This window comes from Cyprinodon tularosa, unplaced genomic scaffold, assembly GCF_016077235.1.
Source record: "Cyprinodon tularosa strain WSP-4 unplaced genomic scaffold, ASM1607723v1 ctg404, whole genome shotgun sequence".
Taxonomy (NCBI): Eukaryota; Metazoa; Chordata; class Actinopteri; order Cyprinodontiformes; family Cyprinodontidae; genus Cyprinodon; species Cyprinodon tularosa.
The window spans coordinates 1,320,603-1,339,281 of NW_024039124.1; the positions used below are offsets into that span (position 1 = coordinate 1,320,603).

The window sequence follows — 18,679 nt, forward strand, 5'->3', positions numbered from 1 at the left end:
TAACCCAGACTCTCAACCTAAGACTAAACCTGAGCAGAACATGTGGAATAAAAATGCAAGCCTCTAAAAGTGGATACTTAGGATTTTGTTTTTCTGTTTAAAAGTAGCTTCATGTTTTGTAAAGTCTAATGGATCCTGATTGGCTGTGTGTTTCCTGGACAGGGCCGCCTGTCGAAGTGGTTGACAGTTTCCTTTTGTATCTCTGCTTCTGTCTCCTTGAACCCCAGTTGGCATCAGCAGATGGCCGCTCACACTGAGCCTAGTTCTACTGGAGGTTTCTTCCTGCTAGACGGGAGTTTTTCCTCTCCACTGTCGCTACAAGCATGCTTGGTGTGAGGGATTACAGAGGAGTCAATGAGTCGATGCAATCAACTGCTTTTCCTTAGATAGAAAACTTTGAATCAGTTTGACTCTAGCATCTGGTTGAACTGTAAAGTGCCTTGAGATGACAAGTGTTGTGAATTGACACTATGTAATTAAACTGAATTTATTTGAATTTAATTGTGTTGCACTCCATGTCACAACATTAAATATGAACTGATCTACATGATCTATTCATGATGTGGAAACTGAACATGAACTCCTGAGGATGTGCGTTCTTGTAAGTTCAGCCTGAATTTAAAAGTTAAGCATAGCCTGATAATCACTCTTGGGTGAAGTTGGGAAATAATTTTTTTGAAATTCATGAACTTGAAGCAGTAAAGTAAAGCTAGCTATTATTGAAAGTGGCTTCAGATGTATTGTCCTAACAAGAGAAGCCCTGTGAGGGAGCAGATAAAAGATAAAGCTGCTTCACATCTTCAAAGAGCAGGAATGATCTGTTTACCCCTCCATCCTTTTGTCCTTCCTTTGTCTCTGACTTTCTTCAGCTGGGAGCATTGGAAGGGAGGCAGCCAGGGGTCAGCCTTCAGCTCTGATTCAGCTCTGGTCTCCTCATGGGGTTATTACCTGCAGAATCCTCTCTGCTTGACACTGCAGCACCTCCACACTGATTATGACATCCCTGGTAAAGTTGATCAAAAATAGAAGAATAAACAATGAATGGATGGATGGATGGATGGATGGATGGATGGATGGATGGATGGATGGATGGATGGATGGATGGATGGATGGATGGATGGATGGATGGATGGATGGATGGATGGATGGATTATTTCTTTTTATAAATGGATTTAGAATCAGTCCAGGTTGTGGAAATCAGATTAAAAATATTTTTTTTCTAACTGTAAACTTATGGATTGTTCAATTTTACCTTATTTTATACTTTGTGTTAACGTGAATAACTACAGTCAAGTAAGTGCTGAAAACAACATATCCTTCCTTTAATCATGTGTGTTAAAACATCATTATGTAATTTTTGAACACCCCTCTGACCAAGCCTGCAGCTGCTGTTTATTTCAGTGTTGTGGTGAAACCCGACTTACCTCCCTAACAGTGATAACTCAATGATGAAATGTAACTCGCTTTGATCCGGGATGTAAAACCAGACTCTGACAGGGAACATCTTCATCTTGTAGAGTGAGTTGTTCCCAGGGAGGCCTGTCGTTGGCTCTTTAAGCCTTTATCTTTATGTTTGATGTGTTTAAACCCTTCAAATCTGATATGTGTGCTCAACCAGGAGACTGTAAGGAAGTCTGAATGGATTTATTAAGACATTTCAAGAAAAAGAAACTACAGAATCTAACAATAACACCATATTGGTCTTTACATGTGAAGTAACTGAGAATGTACCATATTAAAGAAAAGGTAAAAAACATAAATAGAGTGAAGTGCAAAAGTATTTTTCCCCCTTTTGTCACATTTTGTCACGTTAGGACCACAAACTTAAGGTGTTTCATTGGGATTTTATGTGATGGACTCAACATAAGGTAGCATATAATTCTAAAGTGGAACGGGATTCAGGAGTTTTTGCTTTTTTTTTAAGTCAAAAAACACAAAACCCCCAGGAATGTGTGGTTTGCAAAACTGCTGGATGTTAGTTTTTGTTGCCTTTACAGTTGCAGAACTATTGGTTTTACATCTACAGACTGATGTTTGTTGATCTTTGAAGACTGTGTGGCTTGTTTATGATCACGGTCCTGCTGGAAGGTGGACCTATCATCCCTGTATCTTTACTTGAACTCCAACTAGCTTCCCTGTAGAATTCCTGTAGATTGGTTGCACTGTTTTTGTTGAGGTGTATTTCAATAAATGGCTTTCAATTGACATCTATTCCAAGTTTTGTAAAATTTTTGAAAGTATATATAAAACAAATGTGTTTATTTTTGTTACGTCCAATAAAATGCATGTAAGATTATGGTTTGAAGTGACAAAATGTGAAAAAAGTTGAAAAGTTAAGAAAATATTTAGAAAGACAGCATTAATTTTTTCTAAGCTAACCTAAATCTAACAGAAAAAAGGAAAGCAAACCCGATTACAAAGATAAACCTTTTTTACAGAAGTTTAGAAATCACAGCGAGAGCTTTTTCTTCTGAGAATATTTACACTGATTGACTTTTAATGCAATTTGGTCATAGTGCAATCAAACGTTGCAACCCTCTGCTTACCTCTTGTCCATTTCTTTAACATCACAAAAAAAAAACAAGTCGCATGAAACATTTTAATGGCACAGTTGAAGCTTCGTCATTTCTGAGGAGGCACCGGCTTGGTTCGAGTTTTTTCGGCCAAATTTTCAGTTTCACTTCTAAGTGTCCAACTAATTTGGCCACTTTTATACCTGAGAAGGTATTTAGATAAAAAAAAATTATCTTGCGTCAGTAATCTATCATCAGAAACACAAAGTGTCCCTTTCCTTCTGTCCCTGATTGTTTTTTTGTGTCCTTCAGGAGTTTCTGGATCAGCACCAGGAAAACGACCGTCCCACCATCTCAAAAAAACGTTTGTTGGGCTTCCTGAAGTACTGACAGAGCTTCTTCAAGGCCTGCGTGCTCAGTGGAGCATGTGGTCTGCCTTTAGACTCATCCAGGCACTTATCATGTCCAGCGGACAGAAGGCAGTAAAAGCCTTTGGTGGTATTGAAGTAAAAGTTGTTTGGGTTTATTCTAGGTGGCAGGTCAAGAAACTTTTCCGCCTTCCTCAGCTCTGGGAATGGATCCCTGATAAGCGCATCACCATCCACCACATGAATCTGCTCCCTGGGGAAGACCTCCAGCCAGCGGGCGAGATGCAGATGGTACAGGCTCCTCTGCAGTGCCTTGTAGCCCTGGTTAATGTGGCCCTTGTGGAGCAAAAGCTCCTCCAGCGGTTGGTAGGGCTTGTGCTGTGTCAGGCGGTTGTGAAGTACCTGGGTGTAGTCAGACACCAGCCTCTCTGCCGGATCCCTGACAATAAGCAACAACCGGACGGCAGGGTTCATGTCCCACACACGAGCTGGAACCTGAGGAGCTGCAAAATAGCCAGGCGTCTTCTCCACCGTAAGCTGGCCTGGGAGGGTGAAGGGCATCTGAGCTCGGTACCAAGCCAGACCGCGGCGATAATGCTCCTCCACGTTGAAGAAATGCACCTGTGAAAGATTTTAAAAAGAAGATGAGCAACAACAGAAGAGCTCTTTTGATTCTGAGAAACATTTTAAATATTCTGGATCATGAGTGAAGGAGCACAAAAGCCAGTCGTTCTTCAGACTTAAATTCTGCATCTCATTTAAACCAGGCAGCTCTGAAGAATATTGAAATCAGCTGAATTGCATCCAGTTTAAAGTGTAACTTTTTATTAGGAGCAATTTCTGCATGAACAATGACCGACAGAGTAGTGGAGAAATGGATGGTTGCACAGAGAGACTGATAAACTGTGTTTCAAAAGGACTTTTTGCAAATAGAATTAGGGGTTGAATAGAATTTAATAAATCAAATAGAGTAAATTAAATCAAATAAAGTTGAAGATTCTGTTTTGAAGGTGGTGTATTCAGAACACCATTATCATTTTGAAGTCCAGCCAGTCTAAATATATTTAGCCTTTTGAACCGGTCTGGACTGGTTCATAAACACAGAAAGCTCCTTCAAATTTTCTAATTTTAAAATGAAGAATATATGGTATAAACCCCAGGAGGGCGCCCATCTAGGCTGAAAGTAAAAAAAATAAAGCATCTTAGCATTTATTAGCAAACACAGATTTCTTTTTTATTATTATTATTAACTGCTTCCCTAGGTAGAGAGCCACTGCACGAAATCCAAGATCTTTTATATATGTAGGTTTAGCGGCATAACTTTTTGTGATTTAATCATCATTGTTGAGAAACGTAGAGCGTTGGTTTGATCCACATAACAGACCCTAGTCATACCTGCGGGTCTACCAGGGATGCAATGGTACAGGTAGCCCAAGGTACGATACCTACCTCGCTTTTCCACCCACCGTTTTGGTTCATGGTTTGTGCAAAACAAGACCACAGCTTTTACCCCCAATTGTTTATTCATAACTTGCAATAACTTCACAGCAAGAGCTAAATACCAATAAAAAGACACTTTTTGAACAATACATTATACCTCTTCTTGTTCTTCCTCAGCTACTATTGTGAACTTATAAATGAAAACATATAAAATGTAAACCAAAACACTTAAAAATGTTAAACTGGATCTCAATATACAGTAAGTGGTGCATGAGGCAATTGGAAGGAAAGATGCTCTTTACGTTTATCAACTAAAAATAAGCTTGTCCTTTAAATAAAAAAAGGTTGAACAAAATTATATAGTAAAATAAAACAAAGCTTAAGAAGTTTGTAGATGCACCAATATCACTCAAATCTCTCTGTAGAATTACTATGGAATTATTTTGACTTTGGTGTTGAGTAGAATGACCTACAGGTAACAATTAACAGATTGTTTAACATCTGTCAACTTTGGCAATTATTTACAGAAAACAGGAGCAATGTGTTAAAGCATACCCAGGGAGTGAGTGTGTTTCAGAGTGGAGGAGGAGGGAGCGAACAAGGTGTTGAAGTGGGGCAGTAAGCCAGAAAAAGGGAGAGCAACAGCCGCTGAAGCCATTGCAAGGCTGTTCCATTGAATCCCTAAAGACTAAACACTTCAGCTCTATCCAAATACCATTTTTTTTCTCTGGACCCTTAAACCATGGCAGAAGTGGTCCCTGTAATAAGTGCTGTCGAAATAATGCTGGCAGTTGGGAATGAAATAGGACCATGAAGCAGGAAGCTTCAGGGTCAATGCATTTAGCACAGGGACCACCTGATGTCTAGCCATTGCTAGGTGCTATGTGTTTTCTCACTTATTTCTATCTCAGGCCATATAGGTGCATCCCACCTCATGGAATCTAAAACAAAATACATTATGTGTAGACATGCAAATGTGCACACTTCCATATGTTGTGGGTTCTATAACCGAGAGCTTCATCTGTTGGCTAAATTTTGGTTATTTTTGTGTTTTTTTCTGGATGACCGTAATCCCTATTTCTTATTTATATGCGATCCATCTGGTAATGACATCTGTAGGCCTGAAAGCCTGATTCAAAACATCAGTGCAGAGTTCCTATTTTACATGGGATAGTGTTCCCACTGTTGGCCTCGCGAAAGGTGAAGAGATAGAATCTAGGAGCTATCATTTGAGGTGTTCAGATTGAGTCTTTGCTTCTTTTTTTTTTCGTATCACTTTTCAAAGTTATAAGAGGCAACATAGAATTCCCTCTTTAGTTTCACATCAAAACATTGCACATGTGCCACCTAATAGGTTTAATCAAAAAATTCTACATAAACAAATATACATACTGTCATTTCTCTTAAGTAGTAATGTCCAAGACCCCTTTTATCGTATTTTTAATAGAAAATTTGCCTGTCAGATTTTGACTTCTTCAAACTATTGCCTTTTTAGATGTTAACCCAGAGGATTTCAAACCTTTACCCAAAGTTTTAACTGATTGAAAGACATTTCCATGGCTTGTTTGAGTTCAGCTTCGGGAGCTTATAAACATGCTTCAAGAAGACTTAAGAATGAACAAAGATTTTATATAAACCCAGGAACACACCAATGTTTATGTCAGTTTTGCCTTCATGTGACATTACTGCTGTTTTACCTCAGCTTTCGCCACCTCCACATCTGGGTGCAAGTTGAGCATCTCCAGCAGGGCTCTGGTGCCTCCTTTACGCACACCAATGATAATAGCTCCCGGCAGCCGCTGCTGGGTAGCATTGTAAGAGGATGATGAGGATGTGGAGAGGGAGGGAGAAGATGGAGAAGAGTGAAGAGGCGAAATGGATCCCCTGGTGCGCAGATCCCTTAAGCAAACAGAGAGTTGAGTCTGCAGCAGGAGAAGCACTAACAACGCCAGCAGCACTGTCCACAGCATGGTGCCCAACACACAAACACACCCCAACACACACGTAGAAACAGGTGGAGTGCTTGTTAGGAGCACACTCTCATTGAGCTCCCACGCAGTGCTTGTTATCAGTCAGCAGGGGGCCTCAGGGGGACGCTCCAAAATTTCACAACCTGAAAAAGAAGAAAAACACAAAGGTTAATACCTGCTTTCCCTGCCTGACTCTTTACCACTACCTATGCAAAGAAAGGATAAATGTTAATATCTTTGGTTTTTATGGCAACAAATCAAGTAAAACTGGTAAATGCACAAAAAAATAACTTAAAATAATATATTCATAATAATAAATATAGTGTTAGGGGGGTTTATGATAGTTAGAGCCCTGCAACAACAAATATTCTGCAAAACAAGAGAGAGCATTTGATTTTTCTATTGTTAATACTGAAGCATGCAAAATATACAGAGGGATTTTTAAAGTAAATTGATGGAACAAAGCTGCAACAATGCAGGTAAAATAAGTACAAGAAACATCACTTCCTCTTTTTTATTACATCCGATGTGTAATCATATAGCAGCACTTTATCCCCCAGGAGGAAGCATATGTTTGACCAGAGAACTCAAGCTCGAGATGATGTTGCCTTTTTTTTTTCTTTGAGCAGTGAAATATCTCCCCCATTACGGTTATTAGTGTGCAGACACAGTATAATTTCCCTTCATCTCACATTTTTTAGCTCTGTAAACATGTGGTCATTCAGCTGTTTTATAACCTCATAAGTTTGCTTTAATGGGCCGTTTCATGAAAGGCCTGGGCCTGGGCTCAGAGTGTGGAGCTCGGATATGATTATGGCCAAAAGGCGTTAAAATATTAATCCAGATCGAAAAAATATACAGAGAAGATGCCCTGAAAGCAAAGAGCCATTACGATGATCATCGGTCTACCTGTCAGTCAACTCTGAACCACTTTTATCAGGATGCAGCTGAAAAACAATGTGAAAAACACATCAGTGTCTGATCGGGAGGTTTTCTTTGTAGGTGTAACAAAGCATTTGCGGCAAATGCATGAATAAATGGCACATTTTTTTCCCCTACACAATCCTTTTCTTACTGCTGTGTATCTAAAATAATCTTTTGTGATGCAAACAGAAACAAACTTGTGATCGGCTTCATCAAAGCAGCATCTTTTTTCCCACGTTTAAAGGCAGGACTGATCGACTGCTCAATCGCAGCATTCTGTGAGAAGAGCTGCTGGTTGTTGCTCATAAAGCTTTAACTGGAGTAATATTGATCACTATCTGCACTACTGTAATGCTTAGGATTTACACACAAAGAAAAATTCCTGAGAAAAACGATTTTAACGTCCATAAACTCATATGGCAGATTCTTACCTCATTAAAAATCAGTTTAGAGACTTCACTACACTTTATCCAGTTAGGGTCACTGCGTATTGTTGTTGTTGTGTTTTTCAGAAGAAGCCTAAAAAAGCCATCAAAGAGAAGAAAATATCACAAGGAACCACTAAAAAGCACTCGAAACACGAGACTCAGAATAAAGGATTTAATTTATAAGAAGCAGAGGGTATAAGTGGTGGCATCACGAGGACTTTGTATGAGATCACGAGTTGTGTTAGGAAGAATGGTGCATGATCACATATTAGTTCCAACATCATGCCACTGTGATATTTCAATTCAATTCAGTGTATTTATATAGCACCAATTCACAGCACTTGTCATCTCAATTTTAAAATTCAACCAGATCATACAGGAAAATTGACTCAAAGTTCTGTCTAAGGAAAACCAGTTGATTGCATCGACTCATTGACTCGCAGGCAATCCCTCACACCAAGCATGCTATGGTAACTCTGTTCCTAACATGCAAAACAAGTGCAAGATAAGGTAATGGGAGCAATGCAAACAAAAATGCAATTTAAAAACTAAACCCCAAGTTGACCCTCTTTTTGCTGCAAACCATATATTTTTAGCCTGATAAACCAGACTAAATGTGAGATTAAATGTGTAATTTAGTCTGGTCCCGATGAATGACACATCGGAAGATTGTTGAGGATAACAACCCGTTGCCTTTCAAACTGCTGTCTGGGCCTATTGGCCAACGTCTGATCAATGAGCGCAACTGACTGTGATGTAGGAAGCACGACAGAAAGCTGGTGGGGGAGTGTAAACAAACAACCTGTCGATAAAACGGCGAATACGTCCTTAAAAAGGAATGAGTGTAGAGCCTTCCAAAACTGATTCCAAAGTTGAGTCAAACGAGAACTGTTCAATAGTTGTTGCCATCTTCCTTGTTGTGCTTTCAGCGTCGCACAGCTTTGTCGTCACGCCCTCAAAACCCCGCCCGCTTTGCATCCAGAAATTCAAAACACATCTCTGCGTTGTGATTGGCCCGCCAGTTCTAGGGCCTGGGGCATTGATCGAGGCTAGACCAAACTCTTAGGCAAAAATGATTGTGGCCCCTGCCTTGTGGGGCTAGTTTACTAGGCTAGTATATTTTGACAATTTACTACACAGTTGTTTCAATTCTGCATTTGTGTATAAAACCGTCAGTGTGGCGCCCTCCTCAGGTTTCACCCGTCTACTGTATTTTAATACATCAGTAACAGTATTGGATCAATAGATATTCTAACTTCTTCGAGAAAAACTCCCATTAGCAGCTTTGACTCGTGAGTCGTGACTAACTTTATACTGAAGGTCTTAAAATGCAGGTCACGCAGTCTAAAGTACTGAAAATGGTGTTTCTCTGCTATGTCACTGTTGGGGGGTCCTGACATTGAAAGATTGGTCTTTAAACTGACTTATTCATTTTAAAAACACAGGTTTAAGAAGAGTTTGCTACTTTTGTGAAGAAAGGTCAACATTTTGGTGCAATCAAATCAAAGTCCCAAACATTGATCTGATGAACACTCCATAGAGTAAACCAATGGAGACATTGGCCTCAAAGACTTGGAGCTCATCACAAGAGATCAGCCATCAAACAAAACAAAAGCTAAAAGAGCAAACAGAGCAAATAAACTAAAGGCAAATGTTTTTGCCAATTATAATGTCAGTAAATATATCTTATTGATTATCAAGAAATCAATAATCACTGTTTCTTGTGTGCTTAGAGTTAGGTTGGGGGTCTCTCTCAATTTCTCTTAGTTCTGTATCAGACATTTCTCAACTTAAAGTCAAAGGCCAAACTTTAAGATGAGGTCTGGTGCAGGTGAAATCTGACAAACTGGTAGTGAAATATCAATACGCTTCCGATAGTTTAATAATTTAAAGACATTTACTGAGCAGCTTCTTTAGTGAACGCAGCATCATATCCTTCCTCCTGCTCCAGTTTCCTGTTGCTGCCATTATTATTGTTCCTGCTGCTACTGTGCCAAAGCTGCTCTGATGCGACTGAGTTATTAATTAGTGCAACAATGTTCTGGTTCAGAGGAGAAACCCTGTCTCACATTTTTTCCTGTAGCAGAGCACTAATTGCGCCATCAGGGAGCATCACCGCAGGCCCCGACCTTATGTGTTATCCCCCGACCTGGCGACACTGGCGTCATCCGTCCAGCCTCTGGCATCACACTGAGGATTCAAATGGGATTTTCAACATACAGCAGTGTCAAGGGTTTTTGTATAATGATGTAGATGTTATGGTGAAAGGAACTGGGCAATAAAAAGACAGACATTTTTTTTTAAATCAGGTTTTGTTTTTCTCAGTATAGATATTTTTTCCCCTCTTTCTACAGAGAGAAAATCCACCCTATAAATCATGTTTATTGTCAGATGGGGGCAATTTCTACTCATCCAAACTTTTAGAATTTTAAATTATGAAAATAAGGTCAAGATATCGTGGATCACAACGTTAAACCCTTCTTTTGGGTTAATTAGTACTCTGTGAAACAATATCCTGTATAACACAGCCTAAGGCATGCTTTTTGAAGTGCTTAATCTACAATTCTGTCTTTCTTCTGTCTTTAATTAAATATCTTAGCTTGAATAAGACATTTCTAACAAATTATAGATTATGACCTGTTAATTTTGATATTGTTTTTAAACTAATTATGGCCATAGACAAAATGATAGTCCATTGAGGGAAACCAAAATCAGCTTAAGAAAATGTGTGGGAATAAACGAATAACTGCAGTCGGATGCACTTTAAGGTCCTTGGAATTGATAAAGTGCTATAAATTCATTATTTCTACCAAAATTAGAGCATAATCAACAGAAATGTAATTATACTCTGGGTGTTTTTAATAAATGTAAGACTTGAAGTAAAAAAAAAATTCCGTACTCAAAACCAGGTCTAATAATGGGATTTAAATTGAGATGAACTCTGTGTTTGGTTTTTGTAATGTTAATAAATCAAATAAAGGGTTGCTGAGGTTGGCAAATATTTTTGCATCCTCATAGTTATTGAATAATGACTGTTCTGCCCTCTCTTTGACCAGGTGTTCAAAAACAAAAGAGAGGCAAAGGCACTTTTTTAAGAGTTGGAGGATAGTAATGGATTTCATCTCCGCAACATCAACATCGAGCTATTTATTGCAGAATTATTGTGCATCTTAATACCTTTATGGGAGTCTGCCTACTAGCTTTAACAGACCGTTAAATTTTATTGTTGCTTTTACCCAAGCACTTTGACCAGGATGTCGTTAGATCGTCTCGTTCCGAAAAATTGATCTCATGTCAAACATAGTGATGCTAACAAAGGATCCTTGATCAGCTTCCTCATTGTTTCACATCCGGTCACTGAGGTTGAACATCTTTATGTGCAATTAAATGTCACCCTGAAATGCATTCTGGGTACTTCGCACCACCTAGCAGGGATTTTCATTGCATTGTATAGAGCCTGACACAAAAAGACAAAAAAACACGAACAGGATTGTTATAAGTTCAGTGTGATCAGTAGCTGTCTGTTTTGTTTTTCATGTAAAAATCTAAATAATTTTTGGCTCTTGTGTTATTGATGACACATCACAAGATTATCTCTCTTAATTAGGACATATTTCAGTAACAGATGGCAAAAACGGAAAGTTTATTTGCTGTAATTTGTTCTAAATGAAAAGATGAGGGATTGCTGCTTTGATGTGAACTCTTATTAAACTTAGTATTCCACCCACATATTGCAGACACAAGTAAATCTATGGGGCAAAATAAGCAGCGTTTTTTTTTTTTTTTTTTTTTTTAAATCCCTGGGGTGTTCCCCGTTTGACCAGAAAGCAGGAGGGAGAGCAAATATCAGGATATTGAATTTTCTTTCATGCTGTGCTGCCATAATAATGTCTTCAGTTTGGAGATGTGTTTGCTAATTATTTTTCATTGACTGACTAACTATACCCAGCACCTGTAGTATTCTTTAAAGTATTTATGTCATAGTAAAACCACTCCATCGTGTCATATCAGTTGATTGATTGACTTTATTGATCTCACAGGGGAGAAATTTACAATCATGTCACCCCATGATTACCAGCCATCTCTATCTAAACATGCCCCTGAAACAATTTGTATATAAGCCAGTCATAACGTGTGAATTATTCTGTCTGAGACAGAGCAGGCTTTTGCAGAGAGCAACAGCTATTGTTTTTTTTAAAAAAAAGGGAAAAAGTGACGCACTGCTAAACCTGTAATGTTTCTGCCCTTTGTGGACTTCTTTTTGAGTTTTCAGTTATTGTTCTGTTTTGTTGCTCATTGGTTTCTTTTCAATTTTGTGTCATCTTTGTTTTCTACTTATATTTAAGCAGTGTTGCATTTTTTGATCTCTCTGTTGCCCCGTTGTGCCTGTGTCCTTTTCCCTAGCTCCCTTCTAGTTACTTCTATTCACACCTGCTCCATATCAGCCGATTAGCCCATTCTTTGTTCTATCCCTCATATATACACCTCCTGTGCAGTTCCCCATTTCTGGATCCTCTTCATTGCTTTGCTTATAATGTGTATTTCTCCATGGCATCTCCTGGTTTTGGTTTCATTTTGTGCTTCTGTTGCCATCTACTTTTCATTCAATCTGCAATAACGCATCTCTGTCTCCTACTAATCTGCGTTTGGGTCCGCAACAACATCCTCCAACCCTATCAGTATGATCACGAAGGGCAGAACCATGACAAAACCACTTAATATACATTCAAACATTTATCTTAATAAACATTAATGTCCTCTGAACTGGCAGACGTTTTCATGTTGGATAAGACCCTGATGTGCGCTGATGATGTTCACAAAACTATGACAAGCTGGGTGCATTGCTGTGAATTTCCTTCTGAAAGCAATCAGAACACTGCTGGCAGACGATTACTCGCCGAATGGGTTTGTCTCTGCTGTCTCCTGCATCTCCCCTGCACACTCTGTACATCAGCAGCCCTCACCCATGACCATCCGAGCATGGATGCTACTGCCTTCACACACAACCGTATCACCACATTACCCCGGTCCACTACACTCTAAGTCAGTGTGACCACAATATCAATGAGAGGATGGGTCAGAAGGTTCTTCAACTAAACCAGATAAAGACAGAAATGTGGGTTTTAGTTAATGTCAGTGGGTTAGATCATTGATTTCTAAAGTCAGGTCAGGAGATCATCTATAAGTTAAAAACTAAACAACAAAAATGATCGGGGTGATGGATATTCATGTTTAAATAGATAAAATCCTGACTTGACCAAATGCATTGGTTGTTTGTATGATGCTAAAAGCCGTGGTTTATTGATCTTGTACAGATGTTTGTAAATTCAGACAACTGTTTGGATCATAAGTCTTTTCCGGTATTATTTTGTGGGTCTGAGACTGAAAAGCTTGGAAACATCTGGGATAGTTTACAGCAACAGAGTCATTCCTGCTCCCTCTGAAAAATCAACCAGGCATCAAGAGTTGATCATAAATGCTGCCACCAGATACCTGACCCACACCTGGAAAAAAAATCAGAGATTTCCTCTTTTAAAGAGGAACAGCAAGAACATGCCTGTCAAGTTTTGGATCTGAAAATAAGGCAAAATATTCAACAGTCACTGCGATCCGTCCAAATACCCCAGTCCAGCTCTAGTATAGATTTATATTTGAGGACGTGTAGACAAGAAATCTAAAAAAAAAAAACTATTGCAAACTGATCTGAGCGATTTTGACCTGTGATGCCAGCGACAGTTCTGTTTGGAGAAGCAGATCGGTGTTTTTTTTTTTAATACAATTTTATCAGGGACGTAACTACATGCTACTCCCCCAAGCATTATTTAATAAGTTTTAATAAATCACACATCTTACTAATGTTTTCATTATAACAACTATTGAGGAATCACTTGGTTTCAAATGGCTGTTCCTACACTTCCACCAAGTATTTCTTTGAAAAAAACCGATGCCTTTACCTATTTGTCCGATTGCCACAGATTGGGAAATTTGAAGTATGGGAAATGGGAAATTTACAGGAAACTACTTATGGGTAACAGTTGTTGTGGTTTCTGCTATTTTATTTGTTACCAGGTTCATGCTGTGTAGAACTAAACTGGAGTGACTTGCCAGATTTGTCTCTGTTTGACTCTCTGTTTGTCAAAGAATAGATGTTTAAATTCTTCTATTGGCCTGTAAAGCTCTAAACTGACTTGCACCACAACATACAGTATTTCCAAGAGGCGTGTCCAGTGTGAACCGTGTAGACCTCTAGTCTTTAGAGATCAGCTTACTCCTTGTTCCCAGGACCAAAAGTGATGAAAGTTTAGCAGAATTTGTTTTCCTCAGCTTTGGAAAAAGCTTTTGATTAAACGATCTAAACTATATGTTAACATATTTTAAATGTGTGCAATGTTTTTGTGATTATGCTTGATCTTGTTGTCATTTCCGTGATGTAAAGCTCTTTTGATTGCCTTGTGTATAATAGTTTTTAAGTAAATAAACTGGCTTTGTTGGCAGTATTGCATTTGAATCCGTTTTCGAATGTGCAAAGGCCTGATATAAAAGAAACACTGTGGCTGTTACAGTTTACACAACATGGATCACCCAGAACCACTATGTTGGATGGATGTTTTGTGAATGCTTATTGTTGTTCAAAACATGTTAAAATAAGACCTATAATTCAGATGGGGAATTTTTGCTTGGTTCATCTTAACAAGGCTATTTTCCTTGACTGTATTGAGCAGCTTTTCTTTGTGTTATAAAGCAACAGCTCTTTGAAAGTGGATGCAATATAAATTGTGTAACTCTTGGGGGAAAATGAAGCTTTTTATGCCTAAAAGAGTTTCCCCCAAAGAGGAGAATGGGGTTATTTCTGAGTGCCTTAAATCGTATAAATGTGTCCTTTTCGGGATGTTTAAAAAAAAAAAAAAAAAAAAATTCCCTTCTTACTTTATTAACACACAGCCACACATACCCAAAGTGGTTAAAAGTCACAATAGCACAGCTTACTATTGTGTTAAAAGGCCCTCTAAATTTAATTCTGAATGGAATCTAGATTCATGCAATTAGGATAATGCCCTTAAACACACTTTTTACAGATGAAAACTGCTATTTATATTATGTTGAAATCTTCAAAACAGAATACCGGTATATAACAAAACAATCAAGCAAAGGATTAATTCCTCAAACCAACAGGAAATGAGTCCTGATTTAGGTTTGCACTGCTTTACAATGTTTGGACATATTTTTTATAGCCCTATAATATTTTGTAATCATACAAAAGGTTTATGTCTTTTAATGGTTAACCTAGATACACACACTTCACACTAATATATGGAGAGAATCAGTGACTCTGAAGGAGAAACTCTTAGATCAGTTGACTTCTCTGCTGAATATGATTGTGTAAACTATTGCAATGTCAGAAAAGGTAATTATATTGTCACCTAGGAAAAAACAATCAATATTATAAAAAGGAGCTTTAAATATATGAACTCTTTGTTGCTAATGTAATAGTTGTACTGTTTGAACTACTAAATGAAGAAATAATGGATGATATCTTAATTTACAGAGATTTACCTGTACTTTTCTTCTTTACTATTTCAATAGAAATGTTTCTGAGACAAAACTGCTTTAAAGACATGGCCAACACACTTTGTTACTGATAAGACCTGGTGCCTCATTCAGAGACAGCAATAAACCTGATGTGAAACACCCACAATGCAGGGCGTGTACAGGTGGCATGTCAGCAACTCAGACAAAGACATATCTTAAGGAAGGCTGATGTGTGTGGGGTGTGTGTGTGTGTTTTGCATGGAGAAACACGTGTCTTGTGCTAAGATGGATCATGAATCCCATGTGACTTCCCTGTATAAAAAGAATATTCCCCTACCATCATTCTTATTGTTCTTTGTGACCTTTTTCTCCATATTTCATTACTCAAACCCATCTTCACCTGCGGTGTCTAACCTCAGCCTCATCTCCTGTTCCAGATCTGGTCCTCCTGTTTAAATCCTACCCTGTTTATGCGGATCAGCTAACAAACCCCAGCACTATGCTAATGGAGGATGCCCTGCAGCCTCCTCTTAGCTGCTCATTAATAAAACACAAGTCGCACCTTCCTGGCCTGAAATATTTTTGACTCAATGAACTTTTAATCTTGACAAACACGAAAGGAGACAGAGTTGGAAGCTGACATGAGAAACGGGTCTATGCACACGTCAAACCCAGACAGACAGTGAGTGTTGATTAGACCTTGCTGCTCAGCGAAAATAAGGTTAATGCTGTTTGACCCAAATACAAGCGTGCGGCTGTTAAACCCAGGCCAGAGAAGCACAGCTGCTGTAAAAATAGGGAAAATAAATTTTTAAAAATGATTTCTCGTAGACACACCTTTTTATCTTTAAATGTCACAGCTTCTTTTTGATATGTAAAATCCCATCAAATCTATAAAACGGCATCTTTAATGTCTTTTTCTTTCAAACAGATTTTAATTGGCTTGCAATGCTAAAAGATTGATTGAAAAGGCATTAAAAAAATGACTTTGTGTTTAGCGGGAACAAAGCCTCTGCATTTATTTCAGATTCATATCTTTCAAGGAGGTTAATCATGTGGTACGGCATGAAAAACAACCATTTAATCCATTCACACAGACCAGGGTTCCAACTGTGAGATGAAAAGTAAGAATATTTGGATGCATTATATTGAGTAGTTTTTAATTTTGGCACTTAATAAGCTCTGCAGTTGTTCTGTAACTCCATGTGGTTTCTTGTACCAGAACATTAACAGAGGATATGTCTGTATTTCTGGATATTCCCAGACTGCGTTCATTTAAATAGATACAGTTTGAATTCATCAGATTGGTGTCTAGAGAGTTTGAAGGCTGCATCACAGCAACTGTGAGCTTTTTTCACATGGCAAAAATAGTCAAGTGAAAATAATAATTATAGAGGACAAAATGAATATTGTTTATGCTTTTGTGTCATACTTCTGCCTTAGCAAATGATATAAGATTTCTGATAGTGAACTGCATTTACACTGAATTTGAAATAGCCCTGCCAAAAACTTCACAGCTGTCTTGCTTGCAATATGCCCAAACACTGCTGTGAACTTTGACCAAGCACCTGGAGCATCTATCCACTTGCATGTTTTTTTGTTTTTTTGGGCATCCTTTTTTGGTTCAACTGACCTTGTCGGACCTTGATTTTCACGAGACAGTCACAGCGCTTGTGATATGTAATCCTAAACACTGTTGAAATACCTGGGTCTACCAGACTAGCTCCCAGTTCAGCCAATAAAACCACCTATTCCATGTGCTGCAGCTAGACGATCACTTTTAGTGTTACTACCTTCTGTCTGGTTCACAGGCTTATTTAGTTTCTGACTGAATAAAGTCCTCACTGTGCTCCTTCACCCTATGTCACAACCACATCCAGGCCCTGATTGGATAATGCAAGGCTATTTGACAGAAAGGCTTTGATTCAACTTCAGTGAAATTTCCTATTGCTCTATCCGCATGTCAATCGCTTCTGCTTACATTTGCGATTTACTTTGATCGCCCATTTTGTGCTAATGCATTGCTGTCCATGAATTCACTCCTGAATGAGTATTTGCACAGGGCTGACGTAAATAACTCACTTCAACTGCCACATTCACAATCAATGTGAATGCACCTTCATACAGTAGGTAATTTTCCCTTATGAAAAGGATACAGGTCACCAGCTTGCAACTTATTAACTGTGGGCTGTGTGGACCTGTATTTCAAAATTTGAAATATTCATGAACAACAGTCAGGGGTTAATAAATTCATTAGGAGGGCCATAAATGCCCCCAGAGACCCACTTTGGAAACCCCTGCTATATAATGCTATTAAATGTGTTTCCATCAACCTTTTTTCTTCTGAATTTTGAAAATCAAATTAGGAAGGCTTGATGCAAATAGAAAAATTCAATTCAACTTAATTTTGCACAAAGGTTTTTACATTTACTGGTAGGGGAGTTTCACCTATTCAAAAAAGGTTGAATGCACAAAACAAAAAATGGAAAAACATATTTTGAAAAGTTTTGACATAGAGAATATTTACCTCACCTGACTGATCAGCTATTTTCGTGCTTGCTGGCGTCCTGAATTCAACATCTGAATCATATTTCTCTCTTGATGTCTTTGAATGTCATGAACCATTGTTAATAGCTGACGTGATAAAGTACGGAAAACTTGCAGAATTAAAGCACATGTATTGAAACCTTGGTTTATTACTAATCTGTGGTCTGATCTAGCTTTCTAACTCCAACATATAATGACACTGGGCTTTGCATCGCCTTATTAATGCTCTCCAATAAATAGAAGCACATTTGCATGGAAATAAAGCTGCTGACATATTAGGGGCAATATCTTGGAGAGCACATCTTTTTCAAGTACATCTATTACCCCCTTTTTTTACAGGTCAGAGTTTTCTCCTGTCTCACTTTGCCTTCAGCTCTGTCTCCTCCTCCATTTCAGTACCACACGTTAAACAGCAGCACTCTCCTACTCTCTCTTAGTAACTGCCTGCTGCTTTAAATAGTCAGCGTGAGCTACTTCATGAATCCACCATCAGTCCCTGTTCATCCTGCAGCTTTACTGTCCCACCTGTCTCATTCTCACAGACCTTCTGACTTGTTTCCATCAACTCTGTCCTCTTCTCTCTCTAGAGCAGGGGGCTTCAATTCCAGTCCTAGAGATCAGGTATCCTGCACCTTTTAGATGTGGCTCTGCTTCCAGATAACTAAATCAAATGTCTGAATTACCTCCTCAATATGCAGGAAGGTCTCCAAAATCCTGATGATGATCTAATCATTTGACTAAGGTGTGTGGAAACCAAAACGCATCTAAAAGGTGAAAGATATCAGACTGGATTGGATGAAACCTGCTTCTCCAGGCTCTCTCTCACCACTTTTCTTACAGATGACATCAATCTTATTAATAAACAGGCTCACTAACACCTCTACTTTTAGATGAGACTAAATATTCCTGTGTCTTATTAAATCCAATCCATCCTTATATTCTGATCATATTTATAATAC

At 38.5% G+C, this 18,679-nt stretch overlaps 1 protein-coding gene across 2 annotated transcripts in view; it reads right to left on the reverse strand.

Moving 5' to 3' along the window:
• Positions 1–1,628: 1,628 nt before the first annotated feature.
• hs3st1l2 (heparan sulfate (glucosamine) 3-O-sulfotransferase 1-like 2) overlaps positions 1,629–18,679 on the reverse strand; it is a 39,992-nt gene continuing 22,941 nt past the window's right edge. The window contains exons 2-4 of one of the 2 annotated variants that reach the window (XM_038298292.1): positions 7,647–7,734; positions 6,019–6,434; positions 1,629–3,502 (exon numbers count right to left, since the gene is read on the reverse strand). In XM_038298292.1, the coding sequence (XP_038154220.1) occupies positions 2,837–3,502; positions 6,019–6,291 (939 nt within the window). In that variant the 5' untranslated portion in view covers positions 6,292–6,434; positions 7,647–7,734 and the 3' untranslated portion in view covers positions 1,629–2,836. The remainder of the gene's footprint in view (positions 3,503–6,018; positions 6,435–7,646; positions 7,735–18,679) is intronic. The other variant, XM_038298291.1, reaches the window with a different exon arrangement.